The sequence below is a fragment of the Oncorhynchus masou genome, chromosome 1 (genome assembly GCF_036934945.1).
Source record: "Oncorhynchus masou masou isolate Uvic2021 chromosome 1, UVic_Omas_1.1, whole genome shotgun sequence".
Classification (NCBI taxonomy): Eukaryota; Metazoa; Chordata; class Actinopteri; order Salmoniformes; family Salmonidae; genus Oncorhynchus; species Oncorhynchus masou.
In genome coordinates this window covers 76,418,382-76,441,603 of record NC_088212.1, presented here as the reverse complement: position 1 = coordinate 76,441,603, position 23,222 = coordinate 76,418,382, and the positions used below count along the sequence as shown (strand labels likewise).

General features: G+C 42.0%; 1 protein-coding gene across 3 annotated transcripts in view; it reads left to right on the top strand.

Moving 5' to 3' along the window:
• The window catches only part of LOC135550871 (granule associated Rac and RHOG effector protein 1-like), a 51,090-nt gene that overhangs the window by 18,452 nt on the left and 9,416 nt on the right, over positions 1–23,222 (top strand). For all 3 annotated transcript variants that reach the window (XM_064982061.1, XM_064982069.1, XM_064982078.1), the window contains exons 2-3: positions 14,237–15,628; positions 21,097–21,309. In XM_064982061.1, coding sequence (XP_064838133.1) covers positions 15,125–15,628; positions 21,097–21,309 — 717 coding nt within the window. In that variant the 5' untranslated portion in view covers positions 14,237–15,124. The remainder of the gene's footprint in view (positions 1–14,236; positions 15,629–21,096; positions 21,310–23,222) is intronic.

The following is a 23,222-nucleotide window of genomic DNA, read 5'->3' as shown; positions in this document are numbered from 1 at the left end:
ATGCTACCTGCCTGAATGCATAGTACCAACTAAGGTTTGGAGGAGAAAAAATAGTGTCAGTGAAGTTAAACCTTAACGCCACAGTATACAATGACATTCTAGACAATTCTGTGATTCCAAGTTTGTGGCAACAGTTTGGGTAAGGCCCTTTTACTTTATCATCATGACAATGCACAAAGCAAGGGCCATACAGAAATGGTTTGTCTGTGTGTGGAAGAACTTGACTGGCCTGCACAGAGCCCTGACCTCAACCCCATCGAACAACTTTGGGATGAATTGGAACGCCCACTGCGAGCCATGCCTAATCGCCCAACATCAGCTCCTGACCTCACTAATGCTCTTGTGGCTGAATGGAAGCAAGTCCATGCAGCAATGTTCCTACATCAAGTGGAAAGCCTTCCCAGAAGAGTGTAGGCTGTTGTGGCAGCAAAGGGGGGTACAACTCCATATTAATGCCCATGATTTTGGAATGTTATGTTTGATGAGAAGGTATCCATATACTGTACATCACAAAGTATGTGTACCACTGTTTTCTCGCTCTATCGCTCTCTTACGCCCCAGGCAAGCCAGCGCATTCATTACGTTACTTATATGTAAGCAAACAGAATGAAATGGGAAGGGACCAACCTGAATTTTTCCAATAGAAACTTGTTTTAGTTGCAACTGTTTGGACTAATGATTACACCCCTGCTCTATCTCTTCGCTGATGATGCAAGTGTGTGTTCAGTCTGTTGTGTGTAGAATATCCTATTCATTGATAGGCCCTGCTTTACTGAAGTTGCAAGCCAAGAAATTGCAAGATGCAGCTTTTGGCTGCCTATAGATGGGCCTAGTGCACGGTTCTGCTAGTTGGCCGACTTGCCAATGCTGTACCTCTCTCTTCCTCCCTAGCTCACTATGACAGATGGGAGTTTGTTCTCGGAAGTACGGCAACTAATCAGTCTCCTCCTTCCAAAAACAGTGTCTTAGGAGTCGATTCCTAGTGGAATCGACTCTTGATACTTAGAAATGGGAGTCGAGAAAAGGAGGCGACGTACAAGGAGTCAAGGAATACATTTTTATTTTTGTGGTCTACTCTCCACCACTACGTCATCGTTGTTAACAGTTGGGAAATATAGCAATGAAAGGCAAGCAACAGCAGCGAAGTCCTGTATGGCAATACTTTGAGAAGGAAATGCAAACTGCGGAGTCTGAATTGAGATACAGTAATGGTAGTATAGGTGCAACGCTTAACCATCAACCATCAGGGAATCACTGTTAGATCCAAACCGTTTGCAGCAGCACAGCTGCCTAGTGAATTCATATGGATATACAGTGCTTTCCGGAAGTATTCAGACCCCTTGACTGTTTCCACATTTTGTTATGTTACAGCCTTATTCTAAAACGGATTAAATAAAACAATTTTCTCAGCAATCTACACTACCCCATAATGATAAAGTGAAAACAGATTTTTAGAAATGTTTTGCGAATTTATTAAAAAGAAAGTACAGATACCTTATTACATACAGTACCAGTCAAATGTTTGTACACCTACTCATTCAATGTTTTTAAATTTTATTTTTACATTATATAATAATAGTGAAGACATCAAAACTATGAAATAGCACACATAGAATCATGTAGTAACCAAGAAAGTGTTAAGCAAATCAATATATTTATATTCTTCAAAGTAGCCCCCCTGTGCCTTGACAGCTTTGCACACTCTTGGCATTCTCTCAACCAGTTTCACCTGGAATGCTTTTCCAACAGTCTTGAAGGAGTTCCCACATATGCTAAGCACTTGTTGATGGCTTTTCCTTAACTATGCGGTCCAACTCATCCCAAACCATCTCAATTGGGTTGATTGTGGAGGCCAGCTCATCTGATGCAGTTCTCCTTCTTGGTCAAGTAGCCCTTACACAGCCTGGAGGTGTGTTGGGTCATTGTCCTGTTGAAAAAGAAATGATAGTCCCACTAAGTGCAAACCAGATAGGATGGTGTATCGCTGCAGAATGCTGTGGTAGCCATGCTGGTTAAGTATGCCTTGAATTCTAAATAAATCACTGACAATGTCACCAGCATGGCAACATCACACCACCACCACCACCATGTTTCACAGTGGGAACCACACTTGCGGAGATAATCCGTTCACCTACTCTGCGTCTCAAAGAGACACTGGTTGGAACCAAAAAATCTCAAATTTGGGCTCATCAGACCAAAGGACAGATTTCCACTTGTCTAATGTCCATTGCTCCGGTTTCTTGGCCCAAGCAAGTGTCTTCCTCTTATTGGTGTCCTTTAGTAGTGGTTTCTTTGCAGCAATTCGACCATGAAGGGCTGATTTTCTGTCTTCTCTGAACGGTTGATGTCTGTTGCTTGAGCTCTATGAAGCATTTATTTGGGCTGCAATATCTGAGGCTGAGGTAACTCTGCGTCTTCCATTTCTGTGGCGGTCCTCACGTGAGCCAGTTTCATCATGGCGTTTGATGGTTCTTTGGGATTTGCACTTGAATAAACATTCAAAGTAGTTGAAATTTTCCCGGCTTGACTGACCTTCGTGTCTTAAAGTAATGATGGACTGTCGTTTCTCCTTGCTTATTTGAGCGGTTCTTGCCATAATATTTCCTTGGTCTTTTAGCCCAATTTGGTATCTTCTGTATACCACCCCTACCATGTCACAACACAACTGATTTGTCTCAAACGCATTATGAAGGAAAGAAATACCACACTTTTTAACAAGGTAAACCTGTTAACTGAAATGCATTTCAGGTGACAACCTCCATGAAGCTGTTTGAGAGAATGCCAAGAGTGTGCAAAGCTGTTAAGGCGGGTGGTTGCTTCATGATTCCAAATGTGAATTTTTTAAAATTAGTTTTGATGTCTTCACTATTCTACAATATATAAAATAGTACAAATAAAGAAAAACCCTTGAATGAGTATGTGTGTCTAAACTTTTGACTGGTACTGTAAGTATTCAGACCTTTCCTATGGACCCTGAAATTGAGCTCAGGTGTATCCTGGTTCCATTGCTCATCCTTGATTTTTCTACAACTTGATTGGAGTCCAATTCAATTGATTGGAGTCCAATTCAATTGATTGGACATGATTTGGAAAGGCACACCTGTCTATATAAAGGTCCCACAGTTGACAGTGCATGTCAGAGTAAAAACCAAGCCGTGAGGTCCAAGGAATTGTCCGTAGAGCTCCGAGACAGGATTGTCGAGGCACAGATCTGGAGAAGGGTACCAAAACAACATTTCTGCAGCGTTGAAGATCCCTAAGAACACAGTGACCTCCATCATTCTTAAATGACCAAGGCTGGCCAAGGCTTTCAACTCTATCAATCACTACATTCTTATTGGCAGACTCAACAGCCTTGGTTTCTCAAATGATTGCCTTGCCTGGTTCACCAACTACTTCTCTGATAGTTCAGTGTGTCAAATCGGAAGGCCTGTTGTCCAGACCTCTGGCTGTCTCTATGGGGATGCCACAGGGTTCAATTCTCGGGCAGACTCTTTACTCTGTATATATCAATGATGCCGCTCTTGCTGCTGGTGATTCTCTGATCCACCTCTACGCAGACGACACCATTCTGTATACTTCTGGCCCTTTTTTGGACACTGTGTTAACAAACCTCCAGATGAGCTTCAATGCCATACAACTCTCCTTCCGTGGCCTCCAACTGTTCTTAAATGCAAGCAAAACTAAATGCATGCTCTTCAACCGATCACTACCCTCACCCGCCCGCCCGTCCAGAATGACCACTCTGGATGGTTCTGACTTAGAATATGTGGGCAACTACAAATACCTAGGTGTCTGGCTAGACTGTAAACTCTCCTTCCAGACTCGCATTAAGCATCTCCAATCCAAAATTAAATCTAGAATCTGCTTCCTATTTCGCAACAAAGCATTCTACACTCATGCTGCCAACATACCCTTGTAAAACTGACCATCCTACCGATCCTCGACTTTGGAGACGTCATCAATAAAATAGCTTCCAACACTCTACTCAACAAATTGGATGCAGTCTATCACAGTGCCATCCGTTTTGTCACCAAAGCCCCATATAATACCCACAACTGCGACCTGTATGCTCTCATTGGCTGGCCATCGCTTCATACTTGTCGCCAAAGCCCCGCCTTATCTCAGCTTACTGGTCACCATAGCAGCGCCCACCCATAGCACGTGCTACAGCAGGTATATCTCACTAGTCCCTTCCCAAAGCCAATTCCTCCTTTGGCTGCCTTTCCTTACAGTTCTCTGCTGCCAATGACTGGAATGAACTGCAAAAATCACTGAAGCTGGAGACTCCTATCTCCCTCACTAGCTTTAAGCACCAGCTGTCAGAGCAGCTCACAGATCGCTGCACATAGCCCATCTGTAAACAGCCCATTCAACTACCCATACTGTATTTATATATCTTGTTCCTTTGCACTTCACCAATTTCTTCACCACATGGCCTATTTATTGCCTCACCTCCCTTATCTCATTTGCACTCACTGTATATAGATTTTTATTTTTTTACTGTGTTATTGACTGTTTATTCCATGTGTAACTCTGTATGTGTCGAACTACTGTTCTTTATCTTCGCCAGGTCGCAGTTGTAAATTAAATGTTCTCAACTAGCCTACCTGGGTTAAAAATTTTAAGAAATAAATGGAAGTAGTTTGGAACCACCAAGACTCTTCCTAGAGCTGGCCACCTGGCCAAACTGCACAATTGGGGGAGAAGGGCCTTGTTCAGGGAGGTGACCAAGAACCTGATGGTCACTCTGACAGAGCTCTGGGGTTCCTCTGTGGAGATGGAAGAACCTTTCAAAAGGACAACAATCTCTACAGCACTCCATCAATTTGGCCTTTATGATAGAGGCCAGACGGAAGCCACTCCTCAGTAAATGACACATGACAGCCCGCTTGGAGTTAGCCAAAGGGTACCTAAAGGACTCTCAGACCATGAGGAAACAAGATTATCTGGTGAAGCATGGTGGTGGCAACATGTGGGGATGTTTTTCAGCGGCAGGGACTGGGAAACTAGTCAGTATCGAGGGAAAGATGAATGGAGCAAAGTATAGAGATCCTTGACGATAACCTGCTCCAGAGTACTCAGGACTGCAGACTGGGGTGAAGGTTCACCTTCCAACAGGACAACGACCCTAAGCACACAGCCAAGACAACACAGGGGTGTCTTCAGGACAAGTCTCTAAATTTCCTTGAGTGGCCCAACCATGGCCCGGACTCGAACATCTGTGCTTCAACAAAGTACTACGTAAATGGTCTTAATACTTGTGTAAATGTCACATTTCAGTTTTTTAAATGAGCAAATATATACTCTCTTTTTGCTTTGTCATTATGGGGTATTGTGTGTAGATTGCTGGGAAGAAAAAACTATTTAATCCATTTTAGAATACGGCTGTAATCCAAAGGCAGTGTGTGTCTTTTAAACGGTAAACTTATTAAAAAATGTAATTTGGCACATCCCTACCGTTACCACATTTTTTTTTCTTTGCTCTTAAAATTGCTTGCAGCATCGTTATAAAAATGCAGTTACAACCAGAGGTTTAAGCATGGTTTACGCATTGATCACGCTGATTAGCATCACTGTGCAAAATGGTACGCAGCATCTGGATATGTGTGCAACAAATGTTCAACATTCACCTTCTGCTACCATTTTTGTCCATCAGTCTACGCATGCAGTTTGACGCAGCGTATGCACCACACAGAACGCACTGCCTCTGCAAGGCAAACAGTGTTCCATTGGAAATGAATGTATTTCTGGTTTACCAAAATGCAATGACTCTGTCGGTGTGATCGAGGCGTTAGGCACAGCGCTCTTAAATTACATACATTTTATGGGTTTCTAATTACATATTAAGTATTGGCGTGAATAAGAACAGAATATGAATATGTGTGCAATGGGTTAAGTAGAGATGGATAAGACTCATGCTTCAGCCTATGTATTTATAGCCACTATGCTGCGTCAGTTGGGCTACAGGTGATAATGTTTATTGCTAATAGCATGCATGGTCCAATATGTTAATGTATATATTTGAACCAATATGTTGTTGGGCTCATTTCTGGAGGGGGAAATTCAATTTTAGATGGTGTTGACATTTAATTTTTATTTTCATTCATTTTGGAATATGTCCTTTTTTAAGTCTCTAGAACTGAGCTCATTAGTCCTCCTCCGACATACAAATGATCACAGGAAGGACCCTGGACACCCTAAGCAAGGAGACTAGAATTAGTCAAACTCGCAGTTTCATACATGTACAAAATTATGCACTTTCCCTAAAAGCAGGATGTTCATTATGGGAGGTTTACATGAAAGGGGAGGTTTACATGGTCCTAGACAATCAATCTGAGACCAACTTAAGTTTCATTCATGTATGTTTTGTTTTTTGCTTCATCCCCAGTGTGATGTATGGAAGTGTTGTCAATGAAGTTACTCACTGTTAGTATGTACATGTACAAATTTAATGGCAGATGTTTGTCATCTGTAAATCATGGTAGGTAACAGTTGTGAGAAGGGTAGTATTGGCTACATAAGTGTACAGTTTATTTACCAAAGGGCAGTAGGTTTCTCATTCTGTGTAGTAAGAGGAATGATATATCATATTTTTCTCAATGGGAAATCTGTTGTGAAAGTCAATAAATGGGCTCTGTTTCCATAGGAACCCCATATCCTGTCCACTCCTGGAGTTAAATAGAAACTCTTACTTTTGTCCTGGCTAAAAATAAAATGGTGTTTGGCAAATCATGAAACCTTTTGACCTTACTCTTTTTAAGTGAGCCATTTGTGTCTTCCACGGTATGTCTTGAATGGATATGACATCCAATTTTGTGGTTCTGTAGCCTTCAAGTTGTGCCATTTTACATATGGGGATAAAAGTAGCTTCATGTGACACACGTTCCCCCTTTTTTAAGAATAACATTGCCTTATTCAAGGAGGCTTACAGATGTCATGCTGCTTATGTAGAAGAGAAACTCAAACTCCATCTGCTAGGCTAGCCAGCAGAGCTCCTTCCAATGCTGTGCCTCGAGGTCTCTGAAATGTGAGCCGCATTCGCTATTGGCCTGTTGCTGAAACGGAGCTGTAGTTATAAGGCTTTGAATAGGAAGCTGCTCGAGTCAGGAGGTCACTGTCGTCTCCAGGACAGGGCTGGGCATTGTGCTTCTATCTATGCCCAACACAGTTCATGAGCTTTACTGATAAGAGCTTTATCTGAGCATGCCTCAATTCGGATCTTCGTTTATTTTTATAACTCAGTTGTAGTGAACTGTAGGAATTCTTATATAAAGTCATTTCTGTTTCTCCATACATCCTGTAAGTAGTTGTTGGGTTGAAGTTGCCTCTGACCGCTTGTATGAATTACGTTTGCGTTTTGCCTTCAAATAGTTACCCAAGCCACCTATACCAGTTTGTCAACATTGTGAAACCTATAAGGGAAGATCCGGTATGTGTGAGACAGTAGGACATTTTTAGTTAACAATTTGAAAATAAGCATCTCCTTATTACTTGTCTAGGAAACGATTAAACACCAGGGCCAACATTTTGTCCTTCGAGCTATATAAACAAGTGCACTGTTGGCGACGGAATGTAAGATTACATAGTTAGGAGTCTCAGACCTTTTTGGTGTCCAAGCATACCCCCTCCTTTGTTTCAGCAGCCAGCCTGCTATTGTTACAGGCATAAGCTTCTTATATCACATGTTATAATATCTAGGCCTACTAGCGTACAGCCAGTTAGCCAACCTCATTTCAGAATGTGACTACTGTATACTACGTATTTTGAAGATAAACATTCAAATCATAGACCATATTTTGCTCTGTTTTTCTTTGACAATCCTGCTGCAGCTGGCTGAGGGTGTTATTATGTTTTTTGTTGTTGTGGTGGTATGGAGGAGGCCGGTGCTTGCCACAATGCCCTCCTTGTGTTTTCTGGGCAGGCAGAGCCTGGCTCTGCTCCTGCCACACAGTTGCTTGCAGCACTTGTCCTGCCACTTGGCTTGACACTTGACCTGTCTGCTGCCATGGAGTCTGGGGCTAGGCTACCCCATATCCCATCCATCTACAATGTGACTATGTAAGAATGTTTACCTACAAAATACTAGTAATATCTTCTATTTTAATGGTTCCTGCTCATTTTAATTGCTGTAGAGCAATTTGTGCTTATTGCTTTTTTTGAGATGTTTCCTTGTCATATTAGTTGCATATTTAGGTTGATACCCATTACCTTAGATACTATAAATGTTTGAAGTAGAATATCAATGAAATGGGCCACATACTTATTAAAAGGGTACAATGGGATTGAAACGGTCGCTCTACCTGTTTTTGAAGTGTTCTTGTTTGAATCCACATAAGAGCATTCTGGGGGAAAAGCATTCCTTTGCTTCATTGGCAACAGATGTAGAGAACATTTTTGAGCTGAAACTTTGAGTCCTAAAAGCGGTATGGTACTGTCTAGTGTATGGCAGCTGTTTGGCCGAGGAGGCTGAAATAGACCTCATGAGCGGAGACTGAGGGGTTGTCTAATGGTGGCCATGTGGTTGTACCCTGCCTTCAGTGGGCATGGTGCCTCAGTGGCAGAAGGAGCTGTCAGCTTGAGGAACAGCTGCCCTGTCCACCACCATGAGGCTACCTTCAGTGGTTGATGTTGAAAAGAGTAATGGATACACATTTGTTACAGTGCCTTGCGAAAGTATTCGGCCCCCTTGAACTTTGCGACCTTTTGCCACATTTCAGGCTTCAAACATAAAGATATAAAACTGTATTTTTTTGTGAAGAATCAACAACAAGTGGGACACAATCATGAAGTGGAACGACATTTATTGGATATTTCAAACTTTTTTAACAAATCAAAAACTGAAAAATTGGGCGTGCAAAATTATTCAGCCCCCTTAAGTTAATACTTTGTAGCGCCACCTTTTGCTGTGATTACAGCTGTAAGTCGCTTGGGGTATGTCTCTATCAGTTTTTCACATTGAGAGACTGACATTTTTTCCCATTCCTCCTTGCAAAACAGCTCGAGCTCAGTGAGGTTGGATGGAGAGCATTTGTGAACAGCAGTTTTCAGTTCTTTCCACAGATTCTCGATTGGATTCAGGTCTGGACTTTGACTTGGCCATTCTAACACCTGGATATGTTTATTTTTGAACCATTCCATTGTAGTTTTTGCTTTATGTTTTGGATCATTGTCTTGTTGGAAGACAAATCTCCGTCCCAGTCTCAGGTCTTTTGCAGACTCCATCAGGTTTTCTTCCAGAATGGTCCTGTATTTGACTCCATCCATCTTCCCATCAATTTTAACCATCTTCCCTGTCCCCGCTGAAGAAAAGCAGGCCCAAACCATGATGCTGCCACCACCATGTTTGACAGTGGATATGGCGTGTTCAGGGTGATGAGCTGTGTTGCTTTTACGCCAAACATAACATTTTGCATTGTTGCTAAAAAGTTCAATTTTGGGTTCATCTGACCAGAGCACCTTCTTCCACATGTTTGGTGTGTCTCCCAGGTGGCTTGTGGCAAACTTTAAACGACACCTTTTATGGATATCTTTAAGAAATGGCTTTCTTCTTGCCACTCTTCCATAAAGAGCTGAAAGTTTAGAGGGACAGCCAGGTCTTGGTAGATTTGCAGTGGTCTGATACTCCTTCCATTTCAATATTATCGCTTGCACAGTGCTCCTTGGGATGTTTAAAGCTTGGGAAATCTTTTTGTATCCAAATCCGGCTTTAAACTTCTTCACAACAGTATCTTGGACCTGCCTGGTGTGTTCCTTGTTCTTCATGATGCTCTCTGCGCTTTTAACGGACCTCTGAGACTATCACAGTGCAGGTGCATTTATACGGAGCCTTGATTACACACAGGTGGATTGTATTTATCACCATTAGTCATTTAGGTCAACATTGGATCATTCAGAGATCCTCACTGAACTTCTGGAGAGAGTTTGCTGCACTGAAAGTAAAGGGGCTGAATAATTTTGCACGCCCAATTTTTCAGTTTTTGATTTGTTAAAGTTTGAAATATCCAATAAATGTCGTTCCACTTCATGATTGTGTCCCACTTGTTGTTGATTCTTCACAAAAAAATACAGTTTTATATCTTTATGTTTGAAGCCTGAAATGTGTCAAAATGTCGCAAAGTTCAAGGGGGCCGAATACTTTCGCAAGGCACTGTATATGCTGCCTGTGCCATTATTTTACATTTCAGTTGACTTTTTAGTGCTGACAAATTCCTTGAAGATCTATCACAGGTAAATCATACTTGGGAGCTCATTTTGTATCTGGCGACAGCGCTTGCTTCAGGAAACCTAAGCTCATTGTCCAAGTAGCAGCAGCTGAGATACACAGTGAGGAGTGGAGGCGGCACTAACATTAGCCCTGAGTGCACCCTGCCAAAGGAAGGACATTAAACCGGGCGCTGAGCCAGCAGCACAGACTGGGGACCCTCCTATTACGTGTTTGTTTGGGTGTAAGCTCTAATACTTTCCGCATTGGAACAAGACGCTTGGCTGCCAATAGAGAGGATAGTGGGACGGGTCACATCAATATTGACGCTGTGCCCGGCCTGACCTGCTCATCTTAGCCAGACCTTAGGCAGGCAGGGCAGCAGTGTTTCACTTGGACACAAATTTAACTTTTTTATTTTTTATGTTGTGATGGCTGGCTGGGCGTCTTATCCTGTCAGCAGGACACCAAGACCCACAAACTCACTTTTTGGAGTCAGAACAACAAACCTGACAGCCTACACTTCATGGTTTGATAAGTCAAAATGAGAATATCAGAGGCAATATTGGCTTTGTTTATTCATCACAATACTTGGCTGGCTCTGCCTCCTTTTGTTATGACCTGAGTCCTACTATTATTTCACAACAGTTTCCTTATTGGATTCATAGACCTCTGACGTAACTTCCCTTTTCTGTTATGCAGTTTCTAGGATTTAGGACCTTTTTGGGCTGGACCCGGCTAGTCCGGTTCCTGTTTCCTCCGGTAGCCTTAATATCCTTATTTTAAGCAGCAGGGAGTGTGGGGCATCTGGCAGTTACCGCAGTCACTGTAATCCATGGGATTTTATGACAGGAGAGACTGCTCATTTCACTAGTTAGACTACCTCTCTCAAAGCACCATGTTTGAAGTAGACTGCTCATCTCTTTTTTTCCAAAAGAAAACATAAGGAGCAAAATTTTACCTTCGGTTATAATGAGGACTGTTAGGTGTAATGGTTTTTGGAACCAGTTTGCTCACTTGGAAATTGAGGTACTGACCGGTTTCATCCTTTATAACCTCTGTGATTATTATTTGACCCTGCTGGTCATCTATGAACATCTTGAAGAATAATCTGGCCTTAATGGCCATGTACTCAATCTCTACCCGGCACAGTCAGAAGAGGACTGGCCACCCCTCAATCTGGTTCCTCTCCAGGTTTCTTCCAAGGTTCCTGCCTTTCAGTTTTTCCCTTGTCACCGTGCTTCTACATCTTCATTAGATGTCGACCGATTATGATTTTTCAACGCCAATATCGATTATTGGAGGACCAAAAAAGCCGATACCGATTTAATCAGCCGATTTGTATTTATTTATTTGTAATAATGACAATTACAACAATACTGAATGAACACTTATTTTAACTTCATATAATAAATCAATAAAATCAATCTAGCCTCAAGTAAATAATGAAACATGTTCAATTTGGTTTAAATAATGCAAAAACAAAGTGTTGGAGAAGTAATTAAAAGTGCAATATGTGCTTTGTAAGAAAGCTAACGTTTCAGGTCCTTGCTCAGAATATGAGAACATATGAAAGCTGGTGGCTCCTTTTTAACATGAGTCTTCAATATTCCCAGGTAAGAAGTTTTAGGTTATAGTTATTATAGGAATTATAGGACTATTTCCCTCTATACCATTTGTATTTCATTAACCTTTGACTATTGGATGTTCTTATAGGCACTTTAGTATTGCCAGTGTAACAGTATAGCTTCCATCCCTTTCCTCGCTCCTCCCTGGGCTCGAACCAGGAACACAACGACAACAGCCACCATCGAAGCAGCGTTACCCATGCAGAGCAAGGGGAACAACCACTGCAAGGCACAGAGCAAGTGACGTTTGACACGCTATTAGCGCGCGCTATCTAGCTAGCCATTTCACTTCGGTTACACCAGCCTCATCTCGGGAGTTGATAGGCTTGAAGTCATAAACAGCGCAATGCTTGAAGCACAACGAAGAGCTGCTGGCAAAACGCATGAAAGTGCTGTTTGAATGAATGTTTACGCACCTGCTTCTGCCTACCACCGCTCAGTTAGATACTTGTATGCTCAGTCAGATTATATGCAACACAGGACACACTAGATATCTAGTAATTTTATCAACCATGTGTAGTTAACTAGTGATTATGATTGATTGTTTTTTGTAAGATAAGTTTAATGCTAGCTAGCAACTTACCTTGGCTTACTGCATTTGCGTAACAGGCAGTCTCCTTGTGGAGTGCAACGAGAGAGAGGCAGATCGTTATTGCTTTGGACTAGTTAACTGTAAGGTTGCAAGATTGGATCCCCTGAGGTGACAAGGTGAAAATCTGTCGTTCTGCCCCTGAACGAGGCAGTCAACCCACCGTTCCTAGGCCGTCGTTGAAAATAAGAATGTGTTCTTAACTGACCTGCCTAGTTAAATAAATGTATATAAAAAAATAGCAGCACACAATGACGGGTGTCTTGGTGTTATCCTGAGGAAAAGCTGTGTTTTGTTGCTCCCTCATCCCCAAACATTGTAGCTGTAAGCTACAATGAGTGATAACTCAGAGCGTTCCACAACCTATATATATATATATATATATAGGTTGTGGAACGCTCTGAGTTATCACTCATTGGGATACCACGAAATTGGATATATATATATATATATATATATATATATTTTTTTTTTAAATTTTACCCCTTTTTCTCCCCAATTTCGTGGTATCCCATTGTTGTAGTAGCTACTATCTTGCCTCATCGCTACAACTCCCGTACGGGCTCGGGAGAGACGAAGGTTGAAAGTCATGCGTCCTCCGATACACAACCCAACCAGCCGTACCGCTTCTTAACACAGCGCGCATTCAACCCGGAAGCCAGCCGCACCAATGTGTCGGAGGGTACACCGTGCACCTGGCAACCTTGGTTAGCGCGCACTGCGCCCGGCCCGCCACAGGAGTCGCTGGTGCGCGATGAGACAAGGACATCCCTACCGACCAAGCCCTCCCTAACCCGGAAGACGCTAGGCCAATTTTGCGCTGCAGTACTGCGTCCTTAACCACTGCGCCACCCGGGAGGCCTCACAACAGAATTAATAACAGATAGGCCTACACAGTGGGACTTGATTTTTGCCATTTAAGGTGTGATCTCATCAGGGGATTCTAATATCAACAAACAGTACAGCAACACCCCAGATAACAATTGTAAATGTTTTAGTATTGCTTGCCAAATTGCCTGTGTCTGAATTTCCTAGCCTTATGCTAGCTATGGCCTACATCTAGAAAGGAAACGGGTACATTTCCAAGTATTGACATGGACATCTCTCCACTACTGTGGCGTATTATCACCATTTTTCTCATGCTAGGTAATGATACATGCTGGCATTTGTTTCTCCTAAACATGCAAATAGGATTATGCTTATTTGCATAATTACATAACTACCAAGGAGAGAAACAGGTTTCTGTTGACAATTTGCTTCTTAGATTTTGAAAGGGGATATTGTTAACTCCCACGTGTGTGTGTGTGTGTGTGTTCCATTAAGACAGATCGCCACTGTTTTCCAACAATGACCGCTTGCAGACATTTGTCTGTGGCCATATTTCCTCTTGTAGAGGAGTTATTAGTGAGTGAGGTACAACATTAGTACCAGTCTAGAAGTGTTGATTGTGTATGCAGGGATCTACAGTGCGGTCATGTCTACCATTTATTTATGAAGGCTAAAATGAAATTAGTCTAATAATGGGATAAAGAATTAACACCTGATTATGCTAAACCCTCAATTTTCTGTTTTATCTTGTTTGTTTTTTTGGCTGTTGAGTTGGGCTACTGTAAGTAGTTGCACAATATTGTCACAAAACCTAGTGTAATTCATTAGACTAAATGCTTACTTGAGTTTCTAAGCATTCACAATTATTTTTCTTATCTTCCCAAGAACTGCTTCAACTGCCATGTTTTTTATTGGAAATAACAGAACATTTGAATCCTTCCTCTGAAATCATTGACTTTCTTTTGTTTCTCCTTTTTCCTCCCTTAGGAAACGACCTAGAGGCCTTACAGATACATTTGTTCTTTTGTCGCTCTTCTAATCTGCATTTTGTGGAGGAGAAGGGGCGAGATCTGGAAGCACATTTTTGTTTCCGCAGTGATTAACTACCTCAGCCAGCAGAAGGAAACGGCGAGGACGTTGAGGAGGCCGGCAAAGTTTCCAACAGCAGTCCTATCAGCTGGCTTCCTTTTAACCGCCACAGACAGTGTGAAGAGAATCTCTGACGAACTGGTTGTCTGCCCTCCGCTCTGCTCCATACACACTGAGAGGAAGTGAAGTGACAAGGCACCATTGTCCTACTGGATAACAGATTTTGTCTCTCTTTGTCAGACTCCTTGCTGTTGACCAGTGCCACATTTCTTTTCAGATTCTTCGCTTTTTTTTGCTTACAGCTTTTAAAGATTTTCTATCTATAAATATAAAAACTATATACTAACTATATATATATATATATGTTATACAAAAGGACATTTTCTGCTTCTATTTGAAGGAATTGTTATGCACATGAATCTTGTCTTGGAATGAGAGAATCGTGGAGTGTTTTCAGTTTTTTGCACTGTCCTCTCATAAACTATTGACTCCTTTTGAGGCAGATTCAGATTCGGGAAGGTGCATTTCTACCTTTTTATTTTTGCTGGGACTGTCCACCGTGACCTGCAGCAGGGCTGCACATAAACATCACACTTAGTCAACAAGTCTCTACCCTGCATCACTCTGTTAGTTACAAAGCATTTTGAGATGAGTTTCTGGTAGATGGAGCCCTTAAGTTGTCTTTTTACATAAATTCCAGGACTATTGGTTTGTTGTATTCTATAAGAGAGAGAGCGAGCATCTGGTTGGCTGAAATCCGGAGCTTCCAGAGTCAGCCTGACACTTATGTATTGTTGTAGTGCGCAGGAAAGTAAAATGGACTACAAGCGGCGCTTTTTGCTCGGCGGGTCCAAGCAGAAAGTGCAGCAGCACCAGCAGTACCAGATGCCTGAGCTGAGCCGGACCCTCAGCGCCCCCCTGGGCTCCACCTGCTCCCCCATGGGTGGCTCCACCGGGGTGGGTATGCCCGGCAGCTGCCAACCACCTCCCTCCACCCCCAACACCACTGCGGTCGCCGACATCCAGCAGGGCATCTCCAAGTACCTGGATGCACTGAATGTGTTCTGCAGGGCCAGCGCCTTTCTCACTGACCTGTTCAGCAGCGTGTTCAGGAACTCTCACTACTCGAAAGCAGCTATGCAACTTAAGGACGTGCAGGAACATGTCATGGAGGCGGCCAGCCGGCTGACTGCAGCAATAAAGCCAGAGATCGCCAAGATGCTGATGGAGCTGAGCGCTGGGGCTGCCAACTTTAAAGACCAGAATGACTTCAGCCTGCAGGATGTGGAGGTAAGGGGTTACCAGGGTTACAGTTACTGACCTGAACACCTGTCATAAGTAAAGTTATTACATTATCCTGACAATTAGGCCTACGTGTAAAATAACATGAGTCTTTTCCATTCCCCTCCTTTCCATTTCCCTGTCAATCAGGGGCGGCTGGTAGGAGGAGCTATAAGAGGAAAGGTTCATTGTAATGGCTGGAATTGGGATGTCAAACGTGGTTTCCATATGTTTGACTGTTCCATTTATGCCATTACAATGAGCCTGTCATCCTATAGCTCCTCCTACCAGCCTCCCCTGCTGTCAATAACCAAGTTTTGCAAAAAAGGAACTTTTTAAAAATACCACATTTTGTTATGAGGGTCTAGACTATAATTTTTTGCAATTTCTTTTGCACTTTTTGCTTTGTTTCTTATGTTCCATTTTTCTAGGACAAGGCTGCTGCTAAGATGCCCAGCTAAAGTCTCAGAATGCATGGCTCCTTGATTCAGAATTTCTTGGCTGAAATTAGGTCCTGACGCCCAATGTTAAGCGGGTGCTAGGATCTGAGGGCGAGGTGCGAAAAGCACTGAGAATGTGAGAAGAGGGCAGGAACCATCGTTTATGCTGAGAGAGAGTCTGACTGAGCATGCAGGGTGATCGGTCTGTCTATTACAGGCCAGCAAAGTTGCTTACGTCTCAATTGTGAAATGTTGCTCTGAAAGTATTTTTTTTTTTGCAGTGAGTGTTTTGATTGGGGAAATAGTAACTGAAATTAGACTTCACTAGCGTTTTGTGGATGAGAAGCCTTATGTGCTCCTGATGCCACAGCTGTGCCTCCTGCCTCGCCAGTCAGAAATGAAGAGGTTCCAGGGTAGTGCACTCCTAAATAGTACTCAGAGAAATGCCAATTTATGTAGTTATTTTTAATTCATCTGTTTAGGCAGCAAGCAAATTGCCTCTTGTGTAGTGAATGTTTGAGATGTCTATGCTCTCATCTTGGAGATTAAACAGATTTAGGGAGCAAGGCCTCAGTGGCAGACAGTGAGTGAATAAGCTGAATGTTCAGGCCAGGGCTGTTTTATGAGAGGGACTGCAGGGCCTCAGTGGATGTGGTTTTGTCCAGAGCAGGAAAGACTTTTGCACCACAATCTGTAATTTAGACTCTGTGGTCTTGGATATGCACAGATAAATATTAAAGGAGGGGAAGCCCAACTCAGTGAAAGTTCAGACTGCGGCAGGACTGTCTGGCAGCCACACTGACTCTGGCTTTAGCTAGCGTCTGTGAATAACAACAGTGCGTTTGTCAAATAAAAGTGTGCTTTTGCTCTACCTCTCTTGCCAATATGCAGGAATTGAGGAATGAATAAGATATTCAGACCTGGTTGAGTAGAAGGAATCTATCAAGAGACAAAGTCCGAAATGGCCATGTGATGTGCATCATAGGCCTACTGTGTACTTTTACTAGACCAGTGAGTTTCACTCTATTCCACAGATTATGGCATCACTTTTTATTCCACCCCCATTTCCTCCATAAGCAGCAAAATATTGTTTTTGTAAAATTGCTTTTCACATAAGTACATGGTACACCTTCAGATTTGGCCATTTCCATGCCCCCAGAGATTTACTACATTTGTGACAAAGGACTTTTCCATTTGTGCGTGTTTATAAACATTTATCTTGGCAGTTGTATGTAAAAGATAGAATTGTGTGTCTGTATGAAGAACAAAAAAATACATTTTGAGTTTGGAGAATTGTGGAATGTTGAAGGAAGCAGGATAATCCCCCCCCCCTTCCCTAAAATCCAGAAAGTCCAGTTAGTATGGAAAACAAAATGTGTTTTTATCGGAGCTTGGCTACACTGGCTGCTCAAAGTGTCTCAGCTGCCAAATATGCATCAAAATGTCACTGTTTATTAGGGGGCAGTCTACTGAGTGTATGAGCAAAACCACAGAGGGAGCGAAGGTCAGGCCAGCCAGACAGGAGTCCTGGTCTCGATTGCATAGTCCTCGCATCCTCTCTCCTCGTGTCCTTCTCAAAACCCATTGGAGGAGAAGACGTGAGGAGAATGCAATTGAGATCTTCTCCTGGTTCTGAACATGAGGTAACCATAGTGCAGGGCCAGGGTCAGAGCCAGGCAGACAACTGCACTAGCAGCACTCCCAAAAGACCCCTGAAAAATAGAATGGCAAAAAAACACTGTTTACATGTCGCTTAGGAGTGCATTTCAAACTATTTTTGGATTATGATTTGATTTTAAGGCTCGTATGAATGTCTTACTTATTTTTGTGTTTTCACAAATCAACAGCATTATACTGAAAAAGCACTTTAACCAGTAAAATGGCTATTTGGCTAGCTTTTGCTACAGCCTATATCAATGAGCGTTAGCATTATAGCAAACTGATACATCCAAAATGAGTTATTTTGCAAAGATCACAACCAAATATATTCTTAGCGACTGTTTATGCAAGAGTCAAAACATCATAAGAGTATGAAAACCCTGAAAAGTTTTGTTTAGAAGTAATAAAAACATAAATCTAGGCTGTCGAATGGACACAGATCGTGCTGGTTTTCTTACCTCCGCCAAGACTCTCATGCATCTGTACGTGACGTCAGTGTGTCGTGTACTGGAAAAGGGTCTATAGATGTTACCTTTGGAAATGGCCATCCTACAGAAGACAGGCTAATATGTTGCGGGCTACTCACTAACAGCACTAAAGAGGTATCTTAGACAGGAAGAAAACATGAAACACGAAGGCATCTGGTTTTTATTCTCACTCCTAGGATATAGATGATGATTTCCCCTTCAAGAAGACAATAGATGTGTCCTCTCACTACACGTGCCCTTAGTTAATGGGGAAGATGAGTGGTTTGATTCATTCTTACTCTTTCAGCCTTGTATGCGGCTAAAAGTTGGCTTGGCCCTGTAGTTTTATTCCTCATATTTTCCATGAGCCGATTTGAAATTTCATCTTATCCCCATGTGTGTTTAATTATCTTTTGTTGCAACCGTTACATTTTTCTTGCTACATAATCATGTCCTTTTGTAGTTTGATTGTCTGTTCTGTCCTTTTTATAGTGTTCTGTGCAGCTGCTCCAAAAATAATAGTATTAATGGTATTATAAGCAATTTGACATCACTTTTCAGAATGCAGAGCTATTCACAACCTTTTTTGCCTCTTCGCCTTTGGACAAGTAGGACTGATTTTTATAAAATTTTAACCAAAAGCATAAGTCACTTAAAATAAATAAATGGTATTTAACACCATTTTACTTCATTGTATGACTTTGCAAAAGAAAATGCATTACTATATTTTTAACCATAGAGAATCAGACACAAATGTTGGCTACACTCTATTGGCTATTCATATTCAAGCCTGTCTCAAATGGTTGGCCACCTTTTGGTAGCCTATAAAATATTGCAACATTACAATTACAACCAAATACTTTTTATGTATTTATAAAAATAATTTCTAGGGCTGGTAATTAAGGGCACATTTTTGTCACTGGGACGATCAATATGTCTATGTTTCAAAACAGACACTGGGACAATTCTGGGATGACACATCCCAAATCCATACAACCACTGCACTTAAAAAAGCAGGGGCTGATCAGACCATTTTTAGCTTAAAATGTTAACTTTTTTTATTTCTTCATATTATAAGCTCAACAATGCGCACATGGCTGTTTGGTTATGTGCGAATGTTCCAAAATGCAATTAGCAGAAAACCACCGGGTAAACACTGTTCTCAAAATATGTTGGAAATGAAGAAAGCATTCAAATTGTGTAACCATAATCTGTAATAATAAGGCTTTTGTTACATTCACTGATCAAGTGGACTCCAAATTTGACCGCTAAGAGATTTTATGTTAAACAATTCGCCACTCAATTCCGTGACAGCCTACAATTTGTTTGATAGTCTGCATTAGGAAAATGAGGGAAGAGGGACCATCTCATATCATTATTCATTGAGCCAGTGTTTGGTATGCATTAGTCATTTGAGAGTGAGGTGTTACCAGTGTTTATACTGTGATTAGCAGTCCAACATAAGCAGCATGCGTTTCACACCCTCATAACTCATGGATCAGAACCAATACTGCATGTTTGACCAATTCCCTTATGTTAACTGTTATTTGGTCCTATTTCAGAATCAGAGCTGAAGAGGGCTCTAAAAGGTTTGGACCTAGCCTTGGAAATGGTCAGTAAGTGTATAGGCCTAGTTGGTGTCTGTGCCCCCATGATGTGTTGTTAAAGAATGAGGACATCCCAGCCTTGTTGTTCCTGTCTGCTTTTAAACAGGGTGGCATATTTCTGTCCTTAACAGCTCAGCCAAAATATATTTTCAGCACGTACCTGAAAAAGAACCCTCTGACCACAGTGAGCCGGCTGTGGTGTCCGGTTGCTCTTGTTTTGCTCCTCTTTTTGCTAACTGGATAACAAACATGTCTGACTCCTACAGCTTTACAATTCTTTCCTTCACTTATGTAAATGTGAACCTTATTGTTTATATGTATTGCCCATTGCACAGGGTCTGGGACGGTGCCATCATGATGTGGAAAAATCTGCTCCACTATTAAGTTGAAGGAGAAGAACAAACTTTGTTTCCAGTTGTAAGCATTGCTTGTTGTGCTTTACAACTACAGTGCTAGGCCTTGACTCTCAGAGTAGACTGTGTTATAAAATCAAATTGAGCTTCCCAAATATGGTAGAAAGTTATTTGCTTGGGTAACATTGCACTGTAGACTGGTGTTGTGTGGAAAATGAGAGGATGTGTTATCAAGCAGCACAGCAGAACATGGCCTTGATATAGACTTTTTATTTCATCCTGCCACAACTTGAGCTGTGGCTTTTTTTTGTACAATTTTAGCCTGTCAAATGTTTTCCATAATGTTCTAGTGATATGAACCAGTTTAAATTGAACTATTAAATAGACAGTGCTCTTCAGTGACTCATTGTAATGCAGCCTTTATCCAGCCTTGAACTGTTTTTGGGTTATAGCTCTTCACAATATACTTTCTTACAAGTTGTTTTTGTGGGTAATAATGTCATGTTCTTAAGCTGGGTTTTCCTCAAACAAGAGCATCTTTAAGCAGTAAATTGATGCAATACATGTGACTATTTAGGACTGATTTAAGAGGACTCAGAGTTATCAAAGATGTAATTGTTTTTAAGGAGAATTTTAAACAACCAAGTCTCTGAAGCTAGCATCACTTAAGTAACTGTCTGAGTAATGAAAAACAAGGAATGCCAAGGCCATATGCTTTGAGAACTAGTGTTCTTAGAAAACAATGATGAATGATCAAGGCTCCCACTAATTTAATCTTGTCAGGGGTGTGATTTTTTTTGTTGTTGTTGATATTATAGGGAATTCCTGCTTTTCTGCCGTGTCTCTCTTCATTCATCATTGACCTTGACCAATCCCCCAAACCAATAGGCAAGTGTTCTTGATTTTCTATGTTGTCCTGATCACAACCTTTGAATGTTGTGTTCTCTCTAGGTGCTGGGTCGGTGCTTCCTAACAGTGATGCAGGTGCACTTCCAGTTCCTATCCCAGGCCCTGCAGAAGGTGCAGCCTGTGGCCCAGTCGTGCCTGGCGGAGGCCCTCGCCCAGGCCCAGGAGCGACGCAGCAATGTCCGCTCCCAGAGCTCCTGTCCTGGGCCCCTGACGGAGCTGGAGGAGGCTTCACGATCATGGAAGGGTGCAGCCGAGGTATTTGGACATGGAGGCCAGGGCGCCCCCAGGACTCACCAAGGAGCTTCCTGGTGTGACTAGCTGGTGGAAATAGGCTGTGTTCAAAACGTGACAAGCTGACTGTTATACATTCCTATGAAATGCAATCGGCTACCATTCCAGCCTCAATTTCCACTTATTTCCTGTTGAGAAGTTTGTATATACAGTATATGAGCCTGTATTGATAGTTTTCCCTCCTCCACTTTAAGCTAGGCCTACACATCCCCAAACAAACCCTAGCTAACTGAAATGGAGGCTGTTTTGTGAGAGGAACTTGCTGGCTAATCCCGTAGCTAGTAACAGCCCCCCCGGCACATTTGGAGCTTTGCTCTGTACAGTGGAGCCAGAATGGAGAATCGTGAGTGCCCTGATTGATCTGTTAAGCCCTGGCATGTGGGGTGTTAGCCCTGGAGGGAACGGGGCTGGATATCCTGCTGGAATGTGCTGCTGCGATATGGCCGGGCTGGGCCAGGCCGGGCCTCACTGCACTGTTGGGCAGTTTCCATAGAGGGAGGCGGTCGGTCTCCCTTCTATAGAAGCAGTTATTCACAAATCTAGGCCCAACACTGTTCTGAAATGTACAATCTACCAGATGTGTAACCAAGTCACTATTATTGTAGTCACAAGCAAGTCTAAAGTCAAGGTCCGACTCTCAAGTAGTCACAAGTAGAACGGGTCGCGTCTCAAGTCCAAGTTGTGCGTTCTAAGTGCGAGGCGAGTCAAGTAAAAATATGTAATCTATACATGCAATGACTTGTTCAAATATGAATATGTCTGTTAGAGGCTACCAGAGAGCCCTTTTCATTAGTTTGTCTACAACACACTTTTTGATTATATAATTAATTTGAACAAATTCCAAATGCAAGCTTCATAAATAAATGACACATTTCAAGCAATTTTGACATGGCCAAAAGACCAGTATGACATACCGAAAGACCAGTACGCCTATGCTAGTAATTAAAGCCTGCAAAGTAAACAGTTAAATTGTTTGGTGATCAAGGATATTTATGGAAATCCGCCCTCCATACAGTTTGACATTTGCACTGCACCCAATCCTATAGCGCTACAGCAAATCGTCAATCTGTTTGTTGGCTCATTGGTTCTCAAACTTTTTGACCCGCAACCCCCAAAAAGCAGTGGTTCAAAGCTCGTGACCCCACGCATGTACATGCATGCACAATTTCTGCGCCAATGTAGCCTGTCATTACAGCCATAAACGGTGATGCAGTTTCAAATGCAACATATAGAAATAAACTGTGTTTTACACATTTTGCATTTGTATTTGAAAGTCATTGTTAGCAGCCAATATCAACTAGGTATGGATGTCATGTCACTTCTCTAGAGTCCAGAGCAGAATCATACTGCCGACCTGTATGCAGCGGGGGTTGCAGGAAAGCATGGTCTGTCTGCACTGCACGCTATCATTTTTGAGAGCCTCCTACGGTATTGCCCTAAATTGCTCGTTGCCAACTGTCAAGTAAACTGCCCTTTTCTTCCTCACAAATACTGTAATTAATTTGCCAGAATGTTATATCTTCATACCATAATATTGAATGCAGTGTAACGTTACAGCCATCTTTTAAACATGTAGCCACCCAAACTAGGCCTATCTGAAATATGAAAATGATCAATGAAAATCTCCATGTAGCCTGTTATTGTTCTGTCAAATATGCCTCTGTAGTAGATTTCTAAACTGTTTTATCTGGATAATACAAACATAGGCCTACTCTGTTTTTGTCTGGTCATCAATCAATATGTGCAACTTTTTGGTTCTGAAGCACAGATTAGATATTTTTGAGATGACAATTTAGTGCAATACCGTAGGCCTATATTAGAAATCAGATGAAATGGGTGAAGGTATATAAAATCTAAATGGTAGGGTATTTGTATTT